General features: G+C 42.4%; 2 protein-coding genes across 10 annotated transcripts in view; both read right to left on the bottom strand.

Annotated features, from left to right (window-relative positions):
- Nucleotides 1-75, bottom strand: part of IQUB (IQ motif and ubiquitin domain containing) — a gene marked incomplete at both ends in the record, with an annotated part of 49,600 nt that extends 49,525 nt beyond the window's left edge. The window contains one exon of the mRNA XM_080936518.1: nucleotides 21-75. Within this exon, the coding sequence (XP_080792644.1) occupies nucleotides 21-75 (55 nt within the window). The remainder of the gene's footprint in view (nucleotides 1-20) is intronic.
- Nucleotides 76-7,350: 7,275 nt separating this feature from the next.
- NDUFA5 (NADH:ubiquinone oxidoreductase subunit A5) lies at nucleotides 7,351-26,708 on the bottom strand. 9 transcript variants are annotated; one of them, XM_080936391.1, is made up of 7 exons: nucleotides 26,415-26,708; nucleotides 25,498-25,543; nucleotides 17,685-18,049; nucleotides 15,543-15,587; nucleotides 11,077-11,193; nucleotides 7,860-7,925; nucleotides 7,351-7,512 (listed from the first exon to the last, which is right to left on the bottom strand). In XM_080936391.1, exons 3-7 carry the CDS (start codon nucleotides 17,703-17,705, stop codon nucleotides 7,411-7,413), a joined length of 351 nt encoding a protein of 116 aa, XP_080792517.1. In that variant the 5' UTR covers nucleotides 17,706-18,049; nucleotides 25,498-25,543; nucleotides 26,415-26,708; the 3' UTR covers nucleotides 7,351-7,410. The 9 variants fall into 9 exon arrangements, with proteins under 9 accessions (XP_080792517.1, XP_080792516.1, XP_080792515.1 ...); XM_080936390.1 differs by having other exon boundaries at nucleotides 17,685-18,046; nucleotides 25,475-25,543; XM_080936389.1 differs by having other exon boundaries at nucleotides 25,475-25,543.
- Between the last annotated feature and the right edge of the window lie 216 nt (nucleotides 26,709-26,924).

Here is a 26,924-nt window from a genome sequence, read left to right on the forward strand (position 1 = left end):
CCTCCCTTCGGCCCCTTCACCGACCCCTTCACCGTCGGCTGTGGAATCAGCGACTTGCTCCTCCATATCAGACATTTTCCTAAACTAAGACAAATAGTTAAAGTTACTACATATTTAAGTGTTTCTTCACCGCGGCTGGACAGGTAGCTCGGTGGTTGAAAGCCCTTGCTGACCACGCAGAGGACCGAGGTTTGGTTTCCAGCACCCCGAGTGTGGCTCAGAAAGGCCTGAAAGCTCTCTTCTGCCCTCCAACAACACCAGCTACCCATGTGGTGCCCATAAACGTATGCAGACAAAACTCTCAGAAACCTAAAATACTAATGGACATTTTTAAAGTTTATTTTCTTATTGATGATATGCATCAAATGAGATTTTAATTTAAAAAATTACAGAAAATTTAAAGCAACCAAGAATCTTAAAAATAAAATTTGGAATATGGTATTTTCTGAGAGTATTTGGTGGAAAATACTATTTCTTATTTCTTTCTTATTCAATAAACCATCTCTTTTAGAAAGTGCCTGATCTTTTTTTTTTTTTTTTTTTTCTTTTTTCAGAATATATAACTGACATGGTACTTATTCTTCTGGCAATTGAAAGGATTCAATATTTCAAGAAAGCCAGCCAAACAATGTAGTCTGGATAAAAAATACACTGCATTAGCCCTGCTCTCACAAACAGAAACAGAGACCTCAGCGACCTCTGACCTCAACATAGATATACAGGTCAAATGTAGGTAATTGGAGTCAAAGTTACAGTGACCAGGGCCTTGACCTTGGGAAACAAAGTAACAGTGCCTCAGTGTTTATTTCAGCGTGGTCCAGGTCACCCCAAAGCCAGGCTGCATAGGGTTAAGAGCAGGAGGGTCACAGAAATAAGTCTATTAGTAGAAGAGGGATGGTTACGACCCATAGGCTGAATTGCTATGTCTCTGCCCAGTGTAGGTTAAAACCCAGCAGCCATACTGAGGAGTAGAAACTCTTTCTGGGTCTTCTGCTGTGGGTGCCATCCTTATGAAAGAAAAAAAAAAAAAAAAAAAAAAACCACACCACTAGAAGCTATCACTCTACTAGAAGATGATTATCCCCATACTAGAGGATGCACACACATCTCTGAATATGTGTGTTTGAAATAAAATATGCAATTGTTGACGTTGATGGGTGAGCTGTGAAGCTTCCTGCTGACAGAGGCAATCTTCCACACACAGACCCTGGAGGTCCTTTCCTGCTCTGAACTCTGTGACAGAGCAGAGGCTATGACCACTGCTTAGCCCATTACTTTTGGGATGTGGTTTGCTGGAGGAAAACAAAAGCAGGAACCTTGTCCCCAAACAAATCCCAGATTTTCTTTGGTTTAGCACAAATACCATTAAGAGTACCATGTATAGCCATCCATGTGGTCTCACTACACTGGTATGATTTGGATTGAGTGTGTAACACCAGGCTTGTGTCTGCAAGGTTGGCCCTTATATGATTCTAGACTAACCTTCAAATGATGGAACCTAGTGGGAAGACACCAGGGTGCTCCTTGCAGGAGGAACTGAGGAAGTTATCCTAAGATCCTGAAATCGATGTTTTAAAAAGAAAGGTAGCTTATCTAACTCACAGTCCTGAAGACTGACAGTCCGGGCACCATGGTACAATCTGACAAGGGAGCCTCTGGCTCTATGATCTCGTTTCAGACAGCACCATAGTGCTTTTGAGACTGCTAATTTCGTCCTTATGGACAAGCTAATATGTGTTTGCCCCACTGTACGCTACAGGTGGTCACCAGCAGAAGCTAAACAGTAACTTCACAGAGCCTGTCCGGTATTTGTAAGTTGGAAACACGGGAATGATTTAAAATGAATTAAGGATGTCCAACAGGTTTTTGTCTTCCCCCAGCTAGAATAAGCTGCTAATTAATATCTATTCCTTGCACTCCCCATAAGTCTATTAACACCCTCTGCTGGCATGCATAAACACGTATAAACACTCAGTGCAGCAAGTCTCACATGCAGAGGATCAAGAACACATTACAGGTGAGCTGAAAACACTCCAATGCTACTAGCATAAAAAGTACCAACGCTGTCTCAACTACAATTTGAAAAGATTTTTAAACGAATTTCCAACTTTATAAACTTTATTACAATTTTTTTACAACAAAAGCCATGAAAGAGAATAAAAAGATAACCACTTTGTAATTCTGATTTTATTGTGAACAATTTTGGGTTTGGTATTAAATAATTACATAAAATATATTTGATCCTGGATGTGTCAAATTGAACATGAAGGGCCACCACTTCCAATCCAAACGCCTGTTCTAACAGCTCAGACACTCAAGGATTTGTAGACTTGGGTCTGCTTAAGTTTGATTTGTGCTGTTTTTATTTCTCAGCAAGTTTTTCAATTAATGTTAAAAGATTATTGTTAATTAAATTAATATAATTTTTAAGAGCACAGAATATGCTTAAAAGAAAAAATTAATAGAACAGAAAGGGAGAAAATTAATAGTAAAATAAACTGCTATTGTTTATACTCTAGTTTTATTTCTTAGTGTCAAGCAATTTAATTCTACAAATTGTTCACTGATGAATTTATAATTGGAACCATATATATTTAAATATGTAAACTTTTCTGTATTTTTAAACATTGATGAAGATTATTTTTTTACTCATTATATACTTAACATTTTAAAACACCTATTTCGACCTCATCTTTCTCAACAGTTGGATAGTGACTTCATTAAAGAGCTAAGAAAGCCACATTATATTCTATTGCTGCTCTACTGGCCAACATGTAAATTGTCTTTAATCGTATACCAGTAAAAAGTGGGGCTGCACCAAATGTGCGTCGTCTTATTTACACTAAGAAAAAAGTTTCTACAATTAGGTGAAAAGTCAAAAGATATGCAGATCTCCATTAAATTCTGTAAAATTCTCTTCTTAAAATTTGACACCATATTCCAGCCCTTTGATATTTCTTTTGGGTGGAGGGGAGGTTTGAACTGGTTTAAGATGTTTACTAGTCAGCGTTTCATTGTTAAATCATGTGGTGGTTTGAATAAGAATGGCCCTTATAGGCTCATGTAGTTGAATCCTTAGTCACCAGGGAGTGGAACCAAAGATAGGATTAGAAGGGTTTGGAGATAGGACCTTGTTGGAGCAAGTATGTCACTGGGGATGGGCTTTGAGGTTTCAAAAGCCAGTACCTCTCTGTCTCTCTCTGTCTCTCTCCCTCCCTCCCTCTCCCACCCCCTAACAGGATATAGGTTTCCCTATTACTCTAGCACCACGTCTGTGTGCTTACCCACCATGATGAGAACGGACTAACCTCTGAGACGGTAAGCAAGCCCCCAGTTAAACGCTTTCTTCTCTAAGAGTTGCTGTCGTTATGGTGTCTCCTCACAGCAACAGAACAGTGACTAAGACAGTGAGTGTCACACTATTTGATGGAGACGTGGACCTCTCCACACAGCACTCACTAGGCATTCCAGGCTGGCCTTAAACTCGCAATCCTCCTGCTTCATCTTCCCAGTGCTAAGGGCATCCATCCCCAAGGATGCTGAATTTCCCTCATTTTTATATATTATTCAAATTGGTCTCAATCTTTGGTTTAAAAATAAAACTCAGTAGCTATTAAGATCGTATATACTATGTCTGCCACTTCACCTCCGATGCATGATTTCATTTCTTCCCATGAAAGACTCCCACATCTAGAATACTGGTAAGGCAGAGATTCTGCCTCGTCTTCTACGGGATAGGCCTACTTAAGGAGGAAACAGCATGCCTGGTGAGGAAAGTCTAAAGGCCGAATCCCCGCAGACTGGAAATGGTATCCATAGACGGCCGGATCCGGGCCCTCCCCTCTCCTCTAGTGTTACCATGATCAGCACCCAGGAGGCAGGCTGATGTAAACCTCCCATACTGACCCTGTTGATTCAAGATATCAAATCAGTGGGGAGGGGGAAACTAGAGAGGGGCCGAAAGAGGAGTAATGCTTTGTAAGTTTTCTGTTTTAAAGTAAAGAAAGTTAAGGAGCATTATCCTCTGACCAGAGAGCCCTGTATCCAAGAGAGATGGGCACCCCTGCAAAGTCTGGGTCACCAGGGTCACCCCCACTTAGAGCCAGCGGCCATCTAGGAGAGGGCTGCCAAGCATGTCCTCTTACCTGCTCAAAAAACAGCTATTACAGACCAAAAGGTTTCTCCAACCCTCTGAAGCAGCTCCTTTCTGCTTAGATGTTCTGTTGCTGGTGTATCCTAGCAACTAGCAGCTTCATCCGCCCGGGACCGCCCCCGTGCAGTTGCAAAGGAACCAGCCGGTGAAAGCAAATGCGGAGGAGCCAGAAGTAGATTGTGGCTGCCAGGAACTGAGACTGAGATTATTCCAAGTTAACCTCTCTCTAAGAGCTCTCTCACACGTTTGCAAAGGTAGTCCTGTAGGCCGTCTAAGTTCACAGGTTACCTTCTTTAAAAATGCAAACATCAACACTGAGACAGGGATAATAAAAGAACACAAGTTCACAACGGTTGTCCAAGTACTTGCTTTTGTCTTAGTAAGATCGTTGCTTTAGCTTCCTGGCAGCTGGAAAGAACAGGAAGAACTACTAAAGACTCTGCTTTATAAGTTAGGGGAAGCAAAGCATTTATCTTTCTTTCATCCAATTCTTTAGTCTTAAAATCAGTTTTGGAGGATTAAATATGTTCCCTGCACAAATTTCATGTGGTTATAAAGCCCATTTCCCTCCTTATAATAGTCGTTGTCTTCCTTATACCTTGCTGCCACGAAACTGTTCTCATGTTTCCCTAACATCACTTTCCCACTGCGTCACCTTCAAAGGTTTATCATCCATCATCCTCCTGTTAGGGGCAACATGAAAGCACCAGGGTTAGGAATAAAGGCAGCAGAGACTTCACGCCCTTCCCACTGTCGGGGTAGCTTGCTCTCACCACCCGTCTGGATAACTTACTGATACTGTACTATGAACTTAGCTTTATATGCTCAACTTTAAAACAGCTTTACCTACAATGTACTTTTCTTAGGTGGTCTTTCTACAGAGGTTACTTGGATATTTTATTAGCACATCAAAAGTACACACACACACACACTTTCTCTCTCACAAATACATAAACATGTTTGGCTACATAAATGTCAATGTCCCCTGAATGAAAACAGCAATAGAAAAATTATTAACCACAAACAAAAAACCCAATACTTTCAATTTTACTTTTCATCCTAAATCTATGCACTTGCTTAGGTCTTATTCAAAACGACTCATCTACCTTGTTACATTGCATTTACTCGCAGGCTATTTTTTTTCATGTGCTTCCAGTTTTGCAAAGATGCCACCTGGTGGCTCTATGAAGTCAAGCATTTTGAAGTAACTCCACAGTTACTTGATTAAAGTAAGAAGGAAAACTATTAGAATGATAATTAATACTAAAGACCTGAAAAGTGTTTGGAAATTACCTGATTAAATTTGCATCATTTATGAACTTGTGAAGGTCTAACCTTACTTTCCTGAAATTTTTGAAGTATGTCAGATGTCTGATATTCAAGATTTCACTGAATTTTGAAAGGTAATGTGGACACATAGTTTGTATTAATATATCTTCAATCCTCAATCAAATACATTGACAGTTCTGGGCCAAAACCACATTTTCTGATTGAAGTGGGATATAGATACAAGCAGCCTTGTATCAACTTAGGCTGGGCTTGTTTACAAATGAGCTGTGGAAAACTTCCAATTGCAGAGATTTGCAGGCCTGTCTCACGGGAAGAAAAGGAGCCCATGCTCAGAAAAAATGAGTAAGATGTGATATTCTGTAACTCGGTGGTGTGTTTATCTCTAAGAAAGCTACAAGGTCCACACAAAAACTGAGAATTGTGATACTCTGAAACATATCTTGCAATTTCCAGTCATATACAGAAATTAACTGATTACACTTAGCTATGCAACATTTTAAGATTGCTTTGAAAACTAACAGCATAGAGCACACACTTAGGGATTGTACGGCACATTTAAGACAGACTTCGTCTTTACTCATGTGATCTGCTGAGTTCCCATTCCACACCGCCACGCTCACAGTACATTCTGGTAGTAGCAGCTCACTGTGTCCCGGGAAGACCTCTTAGGAGCTCTTTCTCTTCTTGTACATGTGATATGAAAAAAATATGAAATTCGTACCAGGAACCTGGAGAGAGCAATCTGTAGAATGCTTGATTTATACAAGAACCATAAATTTGACTTCTAGAAGCCATGCTTACAAAACAGGGTTGGGGACACATGTAATTCCAATGCAGGAGAACCTTCCTAGGTCAATGAGATAACAAACCAGTAAAATAAAAGTGACTAGTGCTTGGGGAAGAACACACTTCACTTTGCCCTATGGCTCTGCACATACATGTATACCCACATGTAAGCATGCTTGCCTCACTTGTGTGAGGGCCTAGGTTCCGTCTCGAGTACTGAGCGCCCACACGTGCACACCGCACACCTCCGGCTCAGCCTGTTTGTGCTCCTTCCCTAGTTTTAGTTGACTGCCTCAAGAGAGACTTCCATCTACATCTCTGTATTCTCCACCTGCTAACTTCAATCCAAGTGTACAATTTAGGATCTCATTATCCAAGTTTCTATGGAAAACTTTAATGTAAACAAAAATGTGTGGTGTTTAGCAATTTAGCATCTGTCAGGAATGCCTAGCACATGTGTATACAGGGGCATAACTTGTACACTTCCAAGAAGCTAACAGTAGCCTTTACACGAGCTGTGCCCTTTTGAAGAAACGCCCAGACTTAGCACTCTGCTGATCTTTAGGGAAGGGAGACACATCAAGACAAGCCTTTTCTTCTATCCTTCAAATGCGAGTGGAAGGCGAGGAGTCAAGGGCACAGTGAAACTGCCTCTCACTGGCCTCACACTCAACAGCTGTGGCCTCCAGCGAGTGGCAGCCTGACATAACCCGGTGGGGTATCACACGCTGTTTGCTCAGGACAGTCCTAGTGTATGCCTGTCACCTTTATGACATCATTACACACCCACTCACACTCATCCCAAACTGAATGTATCCATGGTAATCCAAGGTAAAAGCCACTTTCACTCCAAAAGGGACTGGAATAGACAGCCTTAAGTGCAGATGTGCAAAGCAAGGGCAGGAGACACCGAGGCTGAAGATCACTTTCCCGTCTGCAGAGCTACATCTGTCAAAGACGCCAAAACTACCACAGAAAGTCAACGAAGGACAGAGGCAGAGCAAGCTCACTGTGTGGTATCAGAAATGACGAACAGCAAGCCACCAATGTCGTTCTCTAAACGTCCCCGAAATATAACACACACAGCACTTCTGATTAAAAAAGGCAGCAACAGGAGCACATTTGAGCATCACAAAATGTTTAATGCACATTTAGTTCCCATCCACCATCAGACACCGTGGTCATATCGGCCACTTCCACTGGTCAGCAGGAGGCTCTTCCACCAGCGGCTCCCATGGCTTCCACTGCAGCATCTTTCTTGCCAGACTCAGTTCTTTCTCTGCCTGTTAATAAAAGGAAATTAAAAAAATAAGATCATCTGATTAATTATTCAAGAGGCATTTTCAGAGTAATGCCTGGGAGTTAACTGCTGGAACTCAGAGCTTCACAGTCAGGATTCCTAAGTCCACCATCAAATACTGACTATGACACAGTTTCAGTCACTACTAGGAAAGGTCACCTCTGAGTTGAGACTGAAGTCTGCAGGAATTAGTGTTCACAAACTCTTTGACACTTGAAAGTCTTAAAAGACACATCCATGGCTTTCAAATTTCACCCACGGTCTCACTTAGCCACAGGCTGCAAGTCAAGACCTGTGCCACCCAAGCACCAAATGTTCAAAGCCCTTTACCTGCAGAATCACCTCCTCTACTTCACCACCCTGAAGCAAGACTTCTAGCTTTTTAACATCTGGTTCCTACAGTTTCAAGGAGAAAAGAGAGAGTTAAACACAGGGGCATATCTGAATATTTTAATATCCTACATGTTAAAAAACCATTTATAAAAGCCCTTAAAAGTAATTTTTCTCTCACTATGGTCTTAAATGTTCTATCTAAATGTGATAGAAATCCATTTCACTTCTCTGCCATTTCATTACTTTTGTCTTAATATTAAATATTGACATTCTTAGCAAAAGTAAGACATGATATATAACTTCATCTAAAATAGATCTTTAAATATTTTTGTAAATATTTTCTATACTTCCTGTAAAAGAATTAATAAATGCTATTAATGACCAAAAAAAAAAAAAAAAACCACCTCTGGGTATATACCAAATAATGAAGAATAAATAAATAATATAAAAACATTACAGAAGCCACAAATCACAACTCAACACTAGAAATTTCCTAAATCACCACCATTAATTGACATAAACTGTCAGTTATGGCACTGAGATAAAATAGAATACTATACAACAATGATAAGGACGTATTTAACTAAATGCAACAACCCAGACGACTACTTCTAATATAGCATTAAATAGAAAAAAAAAATGAATGAATATATGACAATTACTCCATTCCTAAAGTTAGAAATACAAAAAATCAAAACAGTAGTCATCATTAGGAAGGTAGTAACTTTGGAAGTAGTGTTTTGGTGATGTAGAAATGTCACTTTTTGTCTGGTATTAATTAGAATATGTCAATTCTGAAAATCCACCAAGCCCTATACTTAATGATTTCTTCATATTTTAAATGTACATTATTCCACAGTTCAAGAAAACAGTTAATATGTAAAGGAAATTTTTTCTAATAGGCTGAAGTTTTTGAAATCCATACACTGTCATTTATACATATATGTGTAAATAAGACAGTCATTATCAGGGTACTTTTGTTCCAAAAATGAAACAAAAAGAGCAGTAAAGGTAACTTTTCACTCCTGGTGGAATGGGAAGCAGAGCCAAGCCCTTCCACACATGAGGTAATGTTCACGTGCTAAACTACACCCTCAGGATGTTGAATAAGAAGGTCAGACAAGGTTAAGGCCATTCAAGAAAGAAATAAACCACAAAAACTGAGCTTCGTGGAATACACAGAACTGTCAGCTTCAATCTGCTGAAGCGTAAGGTCTAAGAGGAAATGATGGTGGATTACGAAGATAGACACAAGCTAGACCTTAGCAGACCTTACAGACCAAGTCACAATTAACTGAAAGACTGTAGCTCCCACCACAACTCAACCCTCAACTCCCTCAGGTAAGCCGCCTTTCAGAAACCCACCTCAGAAAGAAACACGGTGTAGAAAACCACAAGACTACTCTTCAACAGGAAAAAGAGTGAAGATTTACATCCTGAGAATACATTCTATCACCGCAATGAAACACTACAAACAGATAATTTAAAAGCAGCTGAAGTGACAGCAAAGGTCTTGGGTTCCTATGTGAAGGGACAATGCAGTGGCCTGTGAGCGCATCCAGACTAAGTATCTCAGACTACAGAAACAGCGATAAAGGGGGAGAGGGACAAAAGAGAACACACAGGATACATGAATAAGGGTCACCAAAGGAAAAGCTGAGGAAGAACCCAAGGTAGTGGGACAGGCTCACGGATAAACAGCGGGGACATTCTTATCTGGGAGGGAACCAGCAGCTCATTTCCTGTAAGCAAATCAAGCGAACATTATCCTAACTCTCTTCCCGACTTGCAAGCTAAGACTCAAGCTGCTATTTAACCAACTGACTGGCCTTTTGGTGACCTAATAATAATTCACATTCTGTTGTCACTTGTGCCTGGGTGAACAGTTTTTGACTCTTCAAAGTCTGCAACGTAACTGTGGGATGAAAACGCAGCCACAGTTCGACACAGTTCTGTGCAGCGTCACCTCTGTCTTCCCAACACACGCTGGATTTAAAGCTGTAAAAGGTCCGTGTGGTTGGCCACAAAACACACAGACTGACGGGATTAACCATTAGAAATTTCAGCTGAGCCTGGCACTACAGATGTGTAATCTCACCTGTTCCGGCTACTGAGGCAGGAGGATTGCAAGCTTTAGACATGCCTGAGTCGTATACAGAGAAAGTTCAAGTTCATCCTTAACACTTTAGTCAAAGTTTGTTTTTGTGTCAAAACAGATAGTAAAAGGAGGGGTTGGGATACAGATGGTGTGCTTGCCTTTCTTGTGTGAGGGCCTAGGTGCAGTCTCAAGTACCATTAAACACACACGTGTGTGTGTGTGTGTGTGTGTGTGAATAGTTGGAGAGAGTAGAAGTCTGAAGGGTCTAATGAACATTCTCCCCTCAAGCCACAGCTGGTACCTTGCTATGTGCTCTTACATCCTTTACATGCTGGGCACTGGGGCCGACACTGGACAACTAGTGCCTATTTCATGTGTTATACACAAGCTAATCCGGGTGGGATTAGGGCCCCTCCCTCCTGAATTTAACTCTAATTATTCACATTGATGATTTACTTTTAAATAAAGTAATACTATATATTACAGCCTTGACAAGAGACTTCTGGGGACAGAGTATTCAGTGTCAGCATTGGCACTGTTCAGTGTAGCTTTGGGCAGCTTTGAAGACCAGACGTGGCCCTCTTCCTATACAACAAAGTTGTTTGATCGTATTAGCAGGACCCAGGGCTCACCACGCTGTGAGTTCCACCACTGAGCCACACCCCTAGCCTTTTATTTCGAAACGGAGCACAGGCTGGCTTCACCTCTGTACCCCAAGGTGGACTAAATTTGTGGTCCTCCTGCCTCAGCCTCCCTAGAAGCACCATCAGGCCCAGGACAAAGTACAACTTTGTGAAGCACCACCATCACCCAATTCTCCTGTGCTTTGTTCTCTACTGTGATGACAGGCCGCGGATGATTCAGTAAGAGGCAGACAATCACTGAAACTAGACGAGAAACGTGGCACAAAGCACCTGCAACGGACCAGTCTTCTTCCTCTAACGGCACTTAACACACAGCAGTCCGTCAGATCCACGTGTGCTGAGTGCAAAGGAGAAACGGCACAGCAGAAAGGAAGGACAGTGCAACAGAGAAATAAGCAAATGGATTACTCCTTACGTGCCACACCGGATGTATAAATAAACCCTACAGAAACAGACCGACCTAGCTACTTACCGCTTTGACCATATCCAGCTTCTCATTGGTGATCTGTTCTGTGTATTTTCTATAGGCTGCATGTTTAGGAAAGTGCTTCAGAAGATCAAGAATCTTCGTATACAATATCGTTAGCCTCTGCAAAAACAAACCATGCACATTCCGGTGAAATACCACCAAAGTTTAGACAGAACACATCTAAGTATTTTACAGGAAAAACTAAAAAAGGAGTCATGATTCTAAACAGTGATTTACTAATATTCCTATTTATACTCAATCTCCCTCTTTACAACCTAAGAAAAAGTGATATACAAACATGGACATTCTTGCTATATGTGATAACATATAAAAGTTATGTGTGCATATATCAAAAATATAATAAAAAGCCAAATTAAATTAACTTCTAGCTAATGGCTTTTTTTTTTTTTTTTTGGAAATCAAATCTTTTATTAAAAGCAGAATTCCTCATCTTTAGGATATAAATACTACAAGTTCTACAGAATACATCAGAGATGCCAGGACCACAGGCAGAGCACCAAGGGCAGCAGCAGGTGTAGACGGAGAAGCCTGAGCGTACCAGAGAAGCTGTCTGCACTGTGGATCGCAGAGCCGAAGAAATGAGTCTGCTCCAGGCTCTCAGGAGCCCAGAACATCATGAGTGCATCCCAGATGTCAGACACCGAGCCTTTTATACTGTTGGGTTTAGTGTTCCACTATTTGGTTATTACTGTGCCCTGTTCTTCCCTCTGGGAATGAGGGAGTGAGTATGTAACTTGTTCTTATGGGTGTCCATAACTAGAGACTTTGGATAACACGTGTATGCAGCACTCATGTATATGTATTCATGTTTGTATATGTAAACATGCATGTCTGTATGGTGTACGCCTGTGTGTGTGCCTGTGTGTGTGTGTGTGTGTGCCTGTGTGTGTGTGTGTGCCTGTGTGCCTGTGTGTGTGTGTGTGTGTGTGTGTGTGTGTGTGTGTGTGTAGCCTGGCTTGATGTTGGTAATCTGCTCCCATCTCTTTCCTCCTTATTCACTGAGGCAGGGTCATGACTGAACCTAGAACTATGGACAGGACTGGCCTAGCTAGAGCTGACTCTTGAGATCCCACCTTTGCTTCTGAAGGTCTGAGTGACATAGCTCCACACCCACACAGCATTTAAGTGTTTCTGGGAATATAAACTTGGCAAGTTGAAATTTGATTTTAAGAAATTTGAAAGAATGTGATCTGATTTAAACTCCTAATTTTGGCACCATTTTAATTCTTACTCTCAAATTTATGAATATAATGCATATATTCATTTTTAATATAATATTTTAGTAAGTTTCTATCTAAATTTTGAGGTTTTTGAAAAAGATGGGGGGCGGGGTGACTGGAGAGATGGCTCAGTGGTTAAGAGCATTGGCTGCCCTTCTAGAGGACATCGACTCTATTCCCAGCATCCACACGGCAGCCTACAATGTCTGTAGCCCCAGTCCTAAGGGACATGTGTGCTGGCTGGTTTTGTGTGAACTTGACACAAGCTGGAGTTATCACAGAGAAAGGAGCCTCCCTTGAGGAAATGCCTCCATGAGATCCAGCTGTAAGGCATTTTCTCAATTGATGATCAAGGGGGGAGGGCCCAGCCCATTGTGGGTGGAGCCATCCCTGGCCCAGCCCATTGTGGGTGGAGTCATCCCTGGACTGATAGACCTGGGTTCTATAAGAAAGCAGGCTGAGCAAGCCAGGGGAAGCAAGCCAGTAAGTAACATCCCTCCATGGCCTCTGCATCGACTCCTGCTTCCTGACCTGTTGAGTTCCAGTCCTGACTTCCTGTGGTGATGAACAGCGATGTGACAGTGTAAGCTGAATAAACCCTTTCCTCCCCAACTTGCTTCTTGGTCATGATGTTTGTGCAGGAGTAGACACCCTGACTAAGATGTGACACCTTCTTCACTGGCACCAGGCACACAAGTGGGGCATATACACACATGCAGGCAAAATACGCACACACACAAATATCTAATAAACTGAAATTTCTTCTCATCATTTGGGATAAGAAAGAATGCATCTAGTCTTGGAGAAATTCAGGGGAGAGTTGGAATGAGCAGCACAGCACTGTAAAAAGAACCAAAGTCTAATTTATCATGCGAACTGGGACCCTCTCAGAGTACAGAGAGTACTCATCATTACGCCACAGAAGTGAGCCAGAGCTGTCCTCTCTAGCAGGAGCACACTCACCCCACACCTGAGTGTCTCAGTGATCACAAGCAGACTGGAGTCGGATCCCACAACATATATGAGTGCATACATGGGGATATGTGGTAAAGAAACAGAAGAGGGAAAGATGATTAACATCATAAAGCAGAGAACCAACTTAGGCAGGCCAGGGTAAGATGGAGCAGGGAAGAAGCTGAGACCTGAGTTTCTTTTCTTGGGCCCCCAAGTGCCAGGGTTACAAGTATGCACCACTTTTAGTTTTTTGTATTTAAAAAAAAATTATTTCTATTAAATGTAAAATTGGCATCTCAGCTTATACATTTTGTGCTCATATTTACTTGGACAGCACCTCACTAGAAACCACTGTACAAAGCAAGCAGTGACAAGAGACGGCACAAGGAAAGGTTACTCTGACAGTTTTATATCCCAAGTCAGATCACTTGGGTCTTTTTGTGTGGGAAACTAAAAGTAAGGACAAGGTCTGTGTGGGAGGAAAATGCACCTGGTGGCCATGAGTTAAAGGAACAACAGATACAGATCAGGAAAGCCAGGAATAAAGCTGCTGCAGTGATTTAAACATGAACAAGGACTTAGGCTGCAGTGGTGTCTGACAGAAAACTGAAGAGGGTAAACTGGAGACTGTTACAGAGAAATTCTGCACAATCCACTATAGGAGTAAATATGGAAGTAGGAGGTTTGATATTGAGAACATCCCAACTCAGAGCTGGGGGACACAATTCAGAGAAATACAACCCATAGAGGAAGAATATCAAAAAATAGAAAACTAAGTTCTCTGTTCTCTACAAATCTGTTCATAAAGAATGCAAGAAAGCCATCCAGTAGCCACTAGCTACATACTATGTACTAGTCAGAGTTCCAGCACTGAATGCACGAAGTCTCTGTGAAGCCCAGGACAAGATACAGCAGTGGAGTGTGGTCTGTTACAGTCATCTGGAGAACCCCTAAAATAAAAAGCCACTGGAGGGTTTTAAAGAAAGATTCGCATACCCAAGATGTTTTAGCACTTGCAAGTCAGCTAAAAGAAAGCAGGGGACAGCAGTTACCAAAGAGATGTGATTACCCGGGGTGAGGGCAGCAGCAGAGAAAATGGCACTAGCAAAGGAGGCGGTGAGATGTGTAGAGTCTGGATAATCTAGGGACAGAACCAGAGGATCCCTTAAGTGACAAGTGAGTGGTGAGGTAACACAACACAAGGAGTCCAGGACCCTCCCAAATGAGACTTCTCAGCAGACTATGCTAACCCTAGCTACTTCCCTGACATATAAGTGAAGATGCTCACTAAGAGTATGTGCGCGAGTGCGCGCACGCGCACACACACACACACACACACACAGGACTATAAAAGAGGACCTCAGTACTTGATATGGAAATATAAAAGATATCTGTTGTCTGTACCCCATGAGAGCAAACCTAAACTTAAAAACTGTCTAGGAGCTGGGTCTTCAATGTTACAGCAAAGCAGGAAAATGGAGGAACAACTGAAAAAGGCAAAGGAATAGGGGGGAAAAAAACAATAAACAAAACAAACAAAAACCCCAAACCAAGAAACTGAGAAGCACTGACACGCATAAACAAAGTACTTAATGCAGATTAACAAGAGTGTCAAAAATGCTGCTCTTGGGTCAGCCAGAGGACACAGAGGCTAAAGGCCTTGCCAGCAGCCTGGTGACCTGAATTACATGCCCAGGATCCACATGGTGAAAGAAGACCAACTTCGCAAAGTTGTTTTCTGCTCTACAAACACTAGAACGTACACAAATGAATGTAATAAATAATGTTTTTGATACCACTCTTGGTACCATTATGAGAAATGTGAACTGACTAGCATCTCTGGAGGTAACACTGGAAAAGAGAACAGTTTGGGCCAGGTCTGGCTGACGTGTAAGGAGAAGGTGGCCACTGACAACGCTTTCGAGTTATGTTTGTAGAAAGGACAGAAATGGTGCAATTGCTGGAAAAAGTGGGGGCGGGGGCTAAATTACAGGGTTTTTGTTTGTTTAGGTTTGTTTGTTCGTCCACAATGGATACTGAAGGAGGCCAGCTGTTTCGATGACAAGGTCAGCCAGTGTGTGAAATCCAAGGCAGAAATGTTTTCGGCAGGGAAAGGATGGAAAATGGGAATGCGGATTTGGAGGGGGCAGCCCCGAAAAAGACGACCCGGGATCGGCGAAGCTCAAGGCTGCCCTCGCGGCTGCAGCTGTAGGCCCTAGTCCCGTTAGCCTCGCAAGCCTTCCCCGGGGAGCAAAGACAAGGAGCCGTTCTTACCTCGTGTGGAGTGTCGCACACGGCCAATCCCACCAGGCCAGTAGTCTGTCCAGAAACAAAACACGACCGTGCAGCTTTACCGTAATGCCACGCGTAACCGCGCGCGGGGAAGACCAACCCGCCCATCCCGGGGCCGCCCTGCCCGTGCCCGCTGAGGAGCCGGCCCTCCCGACACGACTTACGAACCCTGTCGCCCCCTGCTAGGGCAGCACAACACTCCCCCAACCCGTCCTCTTGGCGTCTCCGCCCACGGATGAGGGAGACGCGACTGCTCACCGCCCCATCCACAGCACCACGGTGACCTCCAGACGCTCACCTTCTTCAGCAAGCCCGCCATGACAGCGGCCAGAGCCTCACGCACGGCCCTCTGGGAACCCTTCCCAGGCCCGCTCAATCGAGCGCAGATGCTGCTCTGTGTCACCTAAGAAACCACTGCCCCGCCCACCTAGGAGGGAAATGTTTGCGCCTGCGCAGCTCATACACGCGGCTCTACGTGGGGTTTTGACCTAACAGAGACTGACCTCTGGGCTCAAAGGTTAAGAAAAAACGCTGCTCTGCGAAAAACTGCAGGGACTTTGATTTTGCTCAGCCTTTGATTGATGTTTTATCCGCACCTCCTCAGCTTATTGAAACGAGGGTGGAAGCAGGCCTGAGCACCATAAAAAAAAAAAAAATGCTCTCCCGTATGTGTGAATACATATTCATAAGTGGAGGACTGTAAAGTGGAATTAACCCTCTAATGCATCCGTTGGCTCCCGAGGAGACTGATGAATGAACGGTTATGAAGTCATAGTCTTTGTTCCAATGGGAGTTTATGAGGTCATAGTCTCTATGCTCTGTCCCCCCCCAGATCCTAAGAACATCTGTCATTGTTGAGTGTGTTCTAGAATGTGGAATCATGGCTTTATAAAAGATGCATGTGTTCTTTGTGACTTTGATTCAAGAGTCTGCTAGGCAGTATTTGCTAAAGACATCGAGAGTAGACAGACTTGGCTGATCCAGGATATGAGGTACTACAAATCGACCGCTTCCCTGTGGTACAAAAATAAGTAGGTTTTTGAACCAACCCTCTGTAGAGAGGCACACTGTGAAAGAAAGCTTGCTAGCGGTATTCTAAGCTTGAGACAGTAGAATTAACTATAAAGGGACACATCCAATGGTATCTGTGATATCAGAAGGGGATCTAGAAATGTTTTAACTAATGTTGTAAGAATAGAATGTTCTCGGTTCCCAGGTGGTAGACATGCACTGTATGACCGACCCAGAGAAGTGAACGGCCTGGGAAAGACTGTTAGGAAAATGTGTATGTGCCAGAGAGAGGCAGGAGAAGTACAGCCAAACTCTTGAGCCTACCACCTCTTACAGAATTCACACTTCACACTTCAGGCCCTCTAATCTCCAGCCAGAGTTGGGGCCTGTGGTTCTGTTTCTCAGTGACTGGGGACTGTGTGTGTATGTGTGTGTGTTTCCATCTTAACAAAATTAGGTGGTTAATGAAATCCAGGGTTCTGATTCTCTGACTCAGTGGAGGAAAAAAATTAGGAAAAACAGTGGAAAGAGATCGTCTTGGTGCCCAGGTAATGGTGAGGTCATTTGCCCAAGGGGACAGTTCCCCCCCCTTTGACAAAACTCTCTTATCATCCATAGTGTGTATCAAGAGTCTTAACAGTGCCAAACCGGTTTACACACCTCCCCACAACCTACCTAGCTCTGTTTGAGTTATTAAAGTAGATTAAGTTAGCCAAACCCCAGACACTTGGAGATTTTCTCTCGCACTATTTGTTCAGAAACAGGCTCAACAAAAGTAATAAGTAAAATTGTCCAGTGTGACCATTTTCAAGGGGAATGAGCAGTGTACGGTCTCTGAGAAGGTGATATTTACGTGCAGATGTGAGGCTTAGTAAAGAATTGTTCCACAGAACCAGCTAAAGGATGTTGCAGCCAAAGAGAACAGTCAGTGTAAGGGTACATGGCTCACCGAAGAACGATATCCCAGACTCAAATGGTATGTAAGCACAGTGTTCTATTCTGCAGAAGTCCAGCATGCTGGGTCTCCCATTACCAAGATAGACAACCAAGTGAGCTCACGGGTCTGCTTTAAAGCACGTTAGGGCATTCCGGGGCAGGTGACCCATATCTTACTCCATCTCTAGAAACATCCATTCCTGGGATGTAGAGACTGGAAACAGCTGCTGAACCATTGTCCTTGCCTTGGGCCAGATTCCGGGGCAGCTTCTGAGGCCCAGACTTGCTTGGAATTGCCCAGTTCTTAGAAGCAGAAACTAGTCTCCTTAACTGCCAATTTGAAGCCTGTCATGGAATCAGCCTAGCATTCTCATCAGAACTAAGGACTGAGAGTCCTGTTTCCTGGACAGTTTCAAAGCCAGAAGCATTTGACCAGAGCACCTTGTGGACAAATGTAAAACCTTCAACCGTCAGATGGCTTTGATGAAACTGGCCTCTCCCACCTTCCACGTTAGTCAATCCTACTTCTTGGAAATTTTCTGCTGGGAAAAAAAGAAAGAATAACAAAAACATAGGTTTACTAATAGCACTGGCCACGTCATTTAAAGAGCAGTACAATGGGTAACAAAACAATGGCTTTAACATTTAATGCCGGCTTTAGGATCTGACAGGGCCATGGAGAACATCTGTGTTAATTACTTGAAAGCCTGGGTAAGTGGTGTAATCACACCCCCCTCAAAATTTCATAGTGACCATAGCTTTGGGGCCTGATTGCAGTACAAAATAGTAAATAAAAGAATGTGTAACTTATAGTGAAGAAAGAAACAGTCTTAGGAGTCTTCGTATTTAAACAACTTGCGCCTTCACTGCTACAATGTAACCCTGTAATGCAAATACAGTTGAAACACCCCCAACCCCGCCTCCTCCTTTTGCCAGTTCATTCATAAACCATACAGTGTTTTGACCAGCAGGTGGCAACAGAAGTCAATGATAATCTTAATTAACTAATGGAGGATTCTGTTGGTTGTTTTTTTGTTTGGGGAGTGTGTGTGTGTGTGTGTGTGTGTGTTTACATGTTCTGACTGATTTGTTTGTGATGAAATATAATCAGTACAGTATAAAAGAGTCTGGCCCAGAATATCTCAACATCATGTAGATGGTGTGGGGGAGAAAGTCTGTTTCAAAGTAACCGGAACTCAGAGTCCACTTGACGTTCAGTCATAGCTAATAGCAGTAAATAACTAAAGAAGCCTCGATCCCGTGACCTCATATGATACGGGAGTGTGTGACGTCACATACATTTTTAACATGGAGCTGGAGAAATGAGGTAATAAAGGAGCCAGTGCATTGTCACAGCCTAGGATGAGGCTGGGCTGGAGAGAGGTGCTCATGATTATGGTGAAATCTTGCTGACCGAGAGGTATGACAGGAACATTCACAGCAGCTCAACACCAGAGGAGGGGAGGGAGAAAATGAAGTGGAATTTGCATCTGTCTTAAAAGCACAGCTGTTTGTGTTGGCTCTGGAGGAGCTGGCAAAGTGACTTTTAGGGAAACTATGGAGAAAGCAAACCAAGAAAAGCTGCTTCTTGTCACTGGGAAGAGTTAGGAAGGATGCAGAATGGAGCACAGCCTGGAATTACTTAGACGAGTGATTCAGACGACTAGAAATATGAACCACACGCACGTCCTGGAAAGGCAAATGCGTTCTGACAGGGCATGGTTACATCTTTGCCAGCTCTTAGGTGCTCCCCTCTTTCACACCAAGCTATTCCTCCTGGTGGTTTGCATTCCATCTTTCACAGGAGGCTGCTAGGGATGCTGCCCTTGTTGGACCCATATGAGCCCTCCTGGCTTGCTTCTGCTGAGTGGTCTTGTCCTCTCTTTGGGCTGTTTAGAGAGGACCAGGTAAAGCTCCATGTGATAGGAAACTGCCTACAATTCTCCTCATTTACTCTACCAGATGTACTCTGTGCTGCTTACATGTCTCTCCCCATGCCTCTAGGGCTGAAGTGAGTTTTAGCGTGGTTACATCTTACTAATTTAACCCAGCCGCAGAGAGCTGCCATTGCTTTGTTGGGGGTGGGGAGGAGTAAAGAGGAAGGACATTACAAACTTAACCGTATTATTTTTGACTAATTTATAAATCGCTTTTGTAAATCTCTGATGATATTGCAAACAAGTGAAAGTTCTATTTTACTTGAGGACTATTTCCTTGATGTAGGTCCCAATTCTTGCTTGTTATTTTCAATCTTCCTTCTTTAGGATCTCCAGTTAATACCTATTAAAGGCATTTTTCAACTGTTTTATTTGTATATGATACTAGAGCATGGAAAAACACTTTGCTATCTTTTAAGATGTTTTCTCGACTTCAATTTTGTTTTTCTTAGTTCTTCCAAAGTTCAGTTGGGAAGATCTTAAATATCTCTTTGTTATGGTTGTTTTTAAGGTAGCGCTCATGAAATCTCTGTATTGCTATGTCCCCACTTGTAATAGTTATATGTGTGTTTTCAAATTATTTGCCATTAGCAATTTGCTCTTATGCAAAATAAACCATGAATATTCTCATAAGTACATGAGTAGTCTTTCTGCTTTCACTGTTTACGTAGTCTCTGCCTGACTCTTGTTTGACAACTCAGTAGACACTTGTAGTCAAAGAGAAAATTAACTTAAGAATGAGCTTTAAATGTACATGATACTATGGAATTGAAAAGTCTATAAAAAGTTCTTTATCTTCTGGAAGCTCAGTTAATTATGGGGAAAAAAACCCCACAAATTAACTCAGTTATTCACTGGGTTCTTATTTTTAAAAAAAATTAACTTTGCTATGGAATACATTGTGAATTTGGCGAAAGACACCTAGCTTATTTTTTCCTATATTGTAAAAGTCCTATTTGGAAATTAGTTGAATTAAGAAGCATAAAGGACTTGGTGAAGCTGGAGGTTCCTCTTACATTGTTCACACCCTGGTGTGGCACAGATTAGAGGTGTGAACCACCACGCCTGGATCTGGAACTGTTGTCCCAGGTGGACCTTGAACCCAGAGATCTGCCTGCCTCAGTCTCCTGGAGTTAAAAGCATGAACTTACCTTGCCTGGGCCTAAGCTTTTCATGGACACTGTGCCTCAAGATCTCCACGCCAAGATCCAGGTTACAAACCTGTGTCTTGCAGCCTCAAGATCTGGATTAGAGGTGAGCCCTCCAATTCTGGATTGTGATTCATTCCGGATAGAGTCAAGTTGACAACCAGGAATAGCCATTACAGTCAATAATACATTTATGAAATAATGCTTTCACTTTACTAATTGTGCTCATTGGTAATTGTTAGCGTTCTGGAGTGAAGGTGGGATGTAACCATTTAATTATGCAACTATAAAAATTAAGATGAAGTTCTAGATGCCTAGACTTGGGCTGTGAAAGAGGGACCCTGCCCAACAAAAGTCCTAAGAGTGTGTTTTCGTGCCTTCTTCTGCCTCTTGATGCGCTGGCTTCTAAACTCTTCATGAGCTTCACTATACAACAAGGTTCCTAAATGTCCTTTAAGACTCAGTGTGTGTGTTTGTGTGTGTGTGTGTGTGTGTTTGTGTGTTTGTCACTGTGTGTGTGTCTGTCTGTGTGTGTCTGTGTGTGTGCCTTTGTGTGTGCCTTTGTGTGTATGTGCTTGTGTCTTTGTGTGATGTGTGTGTGTCTGTGTCTGTGTGTGCCTGTGTGTGTGCCTTTGTGTGTATGTGCTTGTGTCTTTGTGTGATCTGTGTGTGTGTGTGTGTGTGTCAGTTTGTAGGCTAGAGGTCAACATCAAAGGCCTTCCTCTTATAAATGTCCACCTTACTTATTTTTAAAGACTTTAGCTCTCACTGATCCTGCATGATATCCAGCAAGATCCAAGAATCTCTTTACATCCTGTCTCTGTCTAGGTCCAGCCTCGACACAGGATCAGAGTTCTCAACTGGGAGCAGGGATATCTGGAAGGTTCATAATAAATGAACACAGACTACTTTTTGGGTAAAAACTGACAGGCACTTTTTCAAGGTTTAAAGTTACTCTCCTCCCTCTCCTCTTCCCTCTTCCTCCCTCCCTCCCTCCTCTCTTTTCAACTTTCTCTTGCCACAGTCTTTTATTGATTCTCCAAATGCAGGTAAAAAAAAGGACATTGTATAATCATTGTCAGATCAAATTCAAAAGAATAATTATATCCCACTAAGAATTAAGAATTACAATTGTTCTCCAAAGTTTCAAGCTTCCCCTATTCCCAGGCCTGTGGCCAAAATAATAATAATAGCAAACTTACCATTGTTTAAACATTAACTTTTAACTTATTATACTTCAGAGCTCTGAGGTCAGCTACTTGCATTTTCCTGTGACACTCTAATAATAAATGACATGGGCCAATCTGCCAGGCAGTGGCCAGAAAAAATCAAGTTAACCCTTAACTCAGTAGTTCCTCTAGCTTTCTGTTCCTGCACATTGCACACAATGACTCTCCTAAGAGTCCCAATGTTTTAACTTAGTTTTACTAGTATATAATTTCATGCATTCTATACTTTTTTTTACCCAGGAACCACTCTCAAATGTTGTGCAAAACTTACTTCATAACTTCAATAACGTTTTCCTTTCTTGGGATCCCAATGTTAGCTCTAATTCATTTTCTAATAATTTCTTCAAGAATTCCTTGCAAGTCAAGCATTAATTTGGAACCACCATTGTGCAATTATCACATTGTTTCCAAGATGAGAACACCCAGAATGCACCTGGGCTTTAGGACTGTGCTGTGCTGTGCCCCTGTGCCTCAATATCCCATTGTTTAAGAATCACTACATCAAGGAACATCCAGTTTCACAGAATCCACCAGAGCAGAAGGAGAAAGAAATAGGAATGTCAGATATAATAGAATAATTATGTACACCAAGGCCAACTGAAAAGCTGCCATGCACAAATAAAATCTATACAGCTGTTTTCCAGGGCTAAGGTTAGGAGAAATGGGAACAACTGTTTTTGACAGGGAGCTGCCTCGGGCTTCTGAGATGTCTCCATCCCGGGCAGTCCCTGTCATGGTATGCCCAGCATGTCTTCTCCTTCACAGCACCAGGACGGCAGATGCCTTTCACCCTGACACCTTGTATGCAGGCGCTGGACCAGAACTCAGGTCTGCAAGTTCGTGGCAGGCACTGACCTATCTATCATCATCTCTGAACTTCAGTGTTCTTTGGTTTAAACGTGTACGCGTCAAACCATGAGAACGTGCTGCTGTCTTGTGTGCCGCACATGGTAACTAACAGATACACACTTAGGAGGTGAGTGGACATTTTACACAAGCAGATGTGTCTCATTCAGGTGTCCAGACACCATGAAAGGGCCATGAAAGGAACCGCAATACATCTTGCTTAAGAAATTATTGGTCTCTCGTTTAAAATATAATTCATATAAAAGGAGAGGACAGGGTAAAAACTAAATAAACATTTTAGCAAAGTCTCAAGTTGTAAAATTAGGGGAGGCTGAGGAGGTGAAACTTTGCAAAACAGCATTCAAGATCATAAAATTAAATAGAAATCAGAGCTCATCTGACTCCCAAGCCCAACAAAAACACTTCATATTAATGGGAGACTCCAGGCTGGGAAGACAGTCTCTAGGCCTCTGGTTCCTGATGTGGAGGCCCTTCCTTTCCCCGAGCTCCCAGTGTCTAGTTTATGCTTATTTCATGAGCTTTTGAGAAGACATACTGGTGCTTACATACTAATTGCTTGTTAGAAATTTTTAGTAGACTCTCTTTCCTGCAGCCCCACCACAGTTTAGTCATAGAAACATATCTCGAACCTTTCAGCGTTTATAATGCTGAGACACCACATACAGAGAGAAGAAAAACAACCTAAAATCATTAGACCAGGTAAAAGCTCCAAAAAACAACTAAGTCAAAATCAGCATACAAAGGGTAGCTTTCAATATACCAAAATCTTTGATTTCAGATATATCAGAGAAAGACAGCTCTACTCACAACATGCTAAAAATTAAATACTAAATTTCTGAAGCCATATTAGAATAAAATAAAATTTTAGATAAATTGAGATATGTCATTTTTCGGAGAAGAGTTAATGTTTCACACACATCGATTTTTCCCGAATGAGCCTCTTCTTGGCCTTCCTTCATCTCTAACCCCATTCTCATTGCTGGGAATAATCCTAAAAATCATGTGTAAGGAGCAACATGTGACATAAATGATTTTGAAATAAAAATAAAGGCCGGCTTTTCCAAATGTCACATCATTCTTTGCTGCTGCAATAATTAAAATATTGTGGTCCCAGTTAAGGGATGAGACGGGCAAAAGAGTGTGTTAGTGCCCTAACAGTTCCTCAGACATAAGATGTAATTAGCAGAGAAAAGAAGTCAAAAAGCCTTGTACCTGAATTATATATGTCCCTCCTCTTACAGAGTCTCTGTTGTAGGCTAATAGTTCTGAAAAAAATAAGCTGTTTAACCTTCTCAAGTCTTGATGAAACAAATTTATTCACACAAGAAAGAAGTTCCTTTTCCCCTTTGCCCTAAAGAACAACCTAGGAGTCGCTTGGCTAGACAGGTAATAATAAGAATGTAAAGCAGGCAGACTGTCACTTGTACCGTCTGGCTTAGGTTCCAGTCTTACTGTTGTTTGTAATTTTTAAAGGTTTCCAGCGTGATGACCCTGTGAGGCTTAAGTGGATAGTTCTAATCCGGCCGCCACACGGATGTCCCTGGTTAAACTAAGCATGTCACAAAACTAAATCAAACTTTATAAAACTAGAAAATGGATGAGTCTGGGTGTCAGGGATTAGAGGGACCAACAGACTTGGGAGGGGAATGAGAGAGGGGACAAAGATCAGAAAAACTCACCTGGATAATCACCATTCTGTATGATGAGATCTACTATTCTAATAAGCTATGGGTATATAACGTGCTATGTTTACATCATAGCTCTCAAGGATATTCATCTTATAACTGACATTATGCACTTTGAGGGGGGGACTACTTGGTGCTAACACATTTGACTCAATGTTAGTTTTTGGGTTTCCAGCCTGAAGTAAAAAGACAGTCATCCAAGTATAAACTGATGAGTCCCTTTCTTCCATTTCTGCCTTCTTCCTAACGTGTCAACACAGTGCTAGGATGACACAGGAGTCCCCTGCAGTGTTAGAATAATACCGGTATTTTTCAGAAGGCAGAGCTTAGTCTGCAGTTCTGATAGGGCTTTATTAAAACGGACTGGAGGGGCTGGAGAGACGGCTCAGCGGTTAAGAGCACTGTCTGCTCTTCCAGTCTTGAGTTCGAATCCCAGCAGCCACGTGGTGGCTCACAGCCATCTGTGGTGAGTTGTGATGCCCTCTTCTGGTGTCTGAGAGCAGCTACAGTGTACTTACATATAATAAATACATAAGTAAATCTTTTTTAAAAATGAACTGGAGTAGTAGGAACTATAAGAAATGGCTCTGAGGGACAGCGCATGGATTATGTGTATTGCTGGCAAGAGGTGTATTTCATTTCATGATGGCGAGCCTGCAGGCCTCATACTTGTTTTCAGGAACACACTAGGACCTGCAGTGAAGAGAAGCAGTCAGGGCCTCCAGGCGCCTTAATTAAGTATTAATTTAAGTAAGTAAGTACTCGCGGATACTCCTCCACTCCCTTGGAATTCCCATTCAATTCCACCCAAACTCTCTTATTCTCTAAACAGAAATAGCCGAGTCCAAGGACGGTCTCTAACAGCACATCTCGGGCACTCTAACCGCAGATCCTCCATGGCCTTTGCTATAACTGTCCCCAGTGAACCAGGGCACACATGTGTTCCTAAATATAGAGAGAAGGGAAGTGTCTCTGGATGTCGTTCAGATCACGTTTCATCGGGACGGTGCTACTCAGTAATACCTAGCCGTTCAGTCATGCCTGTCTCTAAAACTCACCCCCAACCAGCAAACCAAAGGCACATTTAAACAAATTACTTACTCAACTTACGATTTCACACGTACATTGTTCGAAATCAGATTCGTTTCATTTTCACTTTGAGAAATGACACTTTCAAAAGAAAAAGGCAATTGTGAAGGTAATTATTATTAACACGAGCAGATCACTCTTTACTCAAAGGGCGTTATTGTATGTGTATGGATGGCCGCGTACTAGAGGAAAAGCCTCATAAATTAGGTCATGGATAACATAGGCACATTATTATTAGTTTCCATAATTGTGGTGAGTAGTGATATTTCTTGTTATTTGGGAAGGGTTATTAGTCTGTAAGGCAAGCGATCCTTGAGCAACTGATGGCTCTACCTCCGCCCCGGCCCCGCCCTCTGTCCTCCGCCCCGCCCCCACCCCGCCCCCTGTCCCGTTGCCCCGCCCCCACCCCGCCCCCTGTCCCGTTGCCCCGCCCCCGCCCCGCCCCGCCTCCACCTCCGCCTGCCCATTATAACCTTCTGCTACTACTTGACTCAAAACTCTAAAGCCAATCAAAGGCGTTAAAGACCACCAGGTAAAGCAATATTTAATTGTAAGTCTGTTACCCAATAGTTCAAGCCATTAACCATAGAGGCTCTCATTTTTGTCTTTTAACTTTGTGAGTCGCTTTAAACACTATTGCGTATGACTGGGAACAGAAATGTACAGTAATTCGATACTTGTGACAGCGCGAAGTGATTTGAGATCAAACACATCATTACAAATGTGCTGGACCACATTTGAACATGTCAAGTCCACGTTCTTGTTTTCCCATAAAGTCTTAATAAACTCCAAATATTTACTTGAATTTTTAATATGGACATTAAAACGGCATCGTATGAAAACTGAAGCGGTTAGCATCTTGAGTGCCTTTGATAGCAATTTTATAAAAAGAAAAAAAAATGTCCCATCAGGTTAATAATTTAGAAAATGTGTATGGCTTTTAATCTCTAACCTTTACTCCTTCACTCCTTCGGTCTTCAGTTCACAGTGATAAATGTTAAAAGAAAAAAAAAGTTTGCTCCAAGGATGACAGACACATTCCTTGTTTATCACTGAAGCGCAGGCAGGACAGGACAATGGCAGATTCGAATTTCCTCGGCGGCACCCAAGACAAAGAGGTGAAAAGAAAACTCAGGTCTAACCTTCTTCTGCTTCTGGCATCCTTTAGGAAGAAAAGGCAGGAAGGTCAGGTCAATGCCAATGAAGCCAACTTGGACCTGTGGGGTGAGGGCTGGGAAATGTCTCTCAACCCCAGAAGTCTGGTGGCCAGAGATCCTTAGGCGGGGTTGTGACATTGGAGAAGGGAGAGGGACAGACAGAAGCCAGATGGCCCTGTGAAGGTGGCTGAGTGACAGAGATAGAGCCCTGTCAAAATAAACTCAAGGCAGCTTGTTCCCACCAGGAAACTGCTAAATAAAACTGCAAGTTTTGTTGGCTGTAGTTATTATATTTTTCTTCTTCT

This window comes from Micromys minutus (assembly GCF_963924665.1).
Source record: "Micromys minutus genome assembly, chromosome: 23".
Lineage (NCBI taxonomy): Eukaryota > Metazoa > Chordata > Mammalia > Rodentia > Muridae > Micromys > Micromys minutus.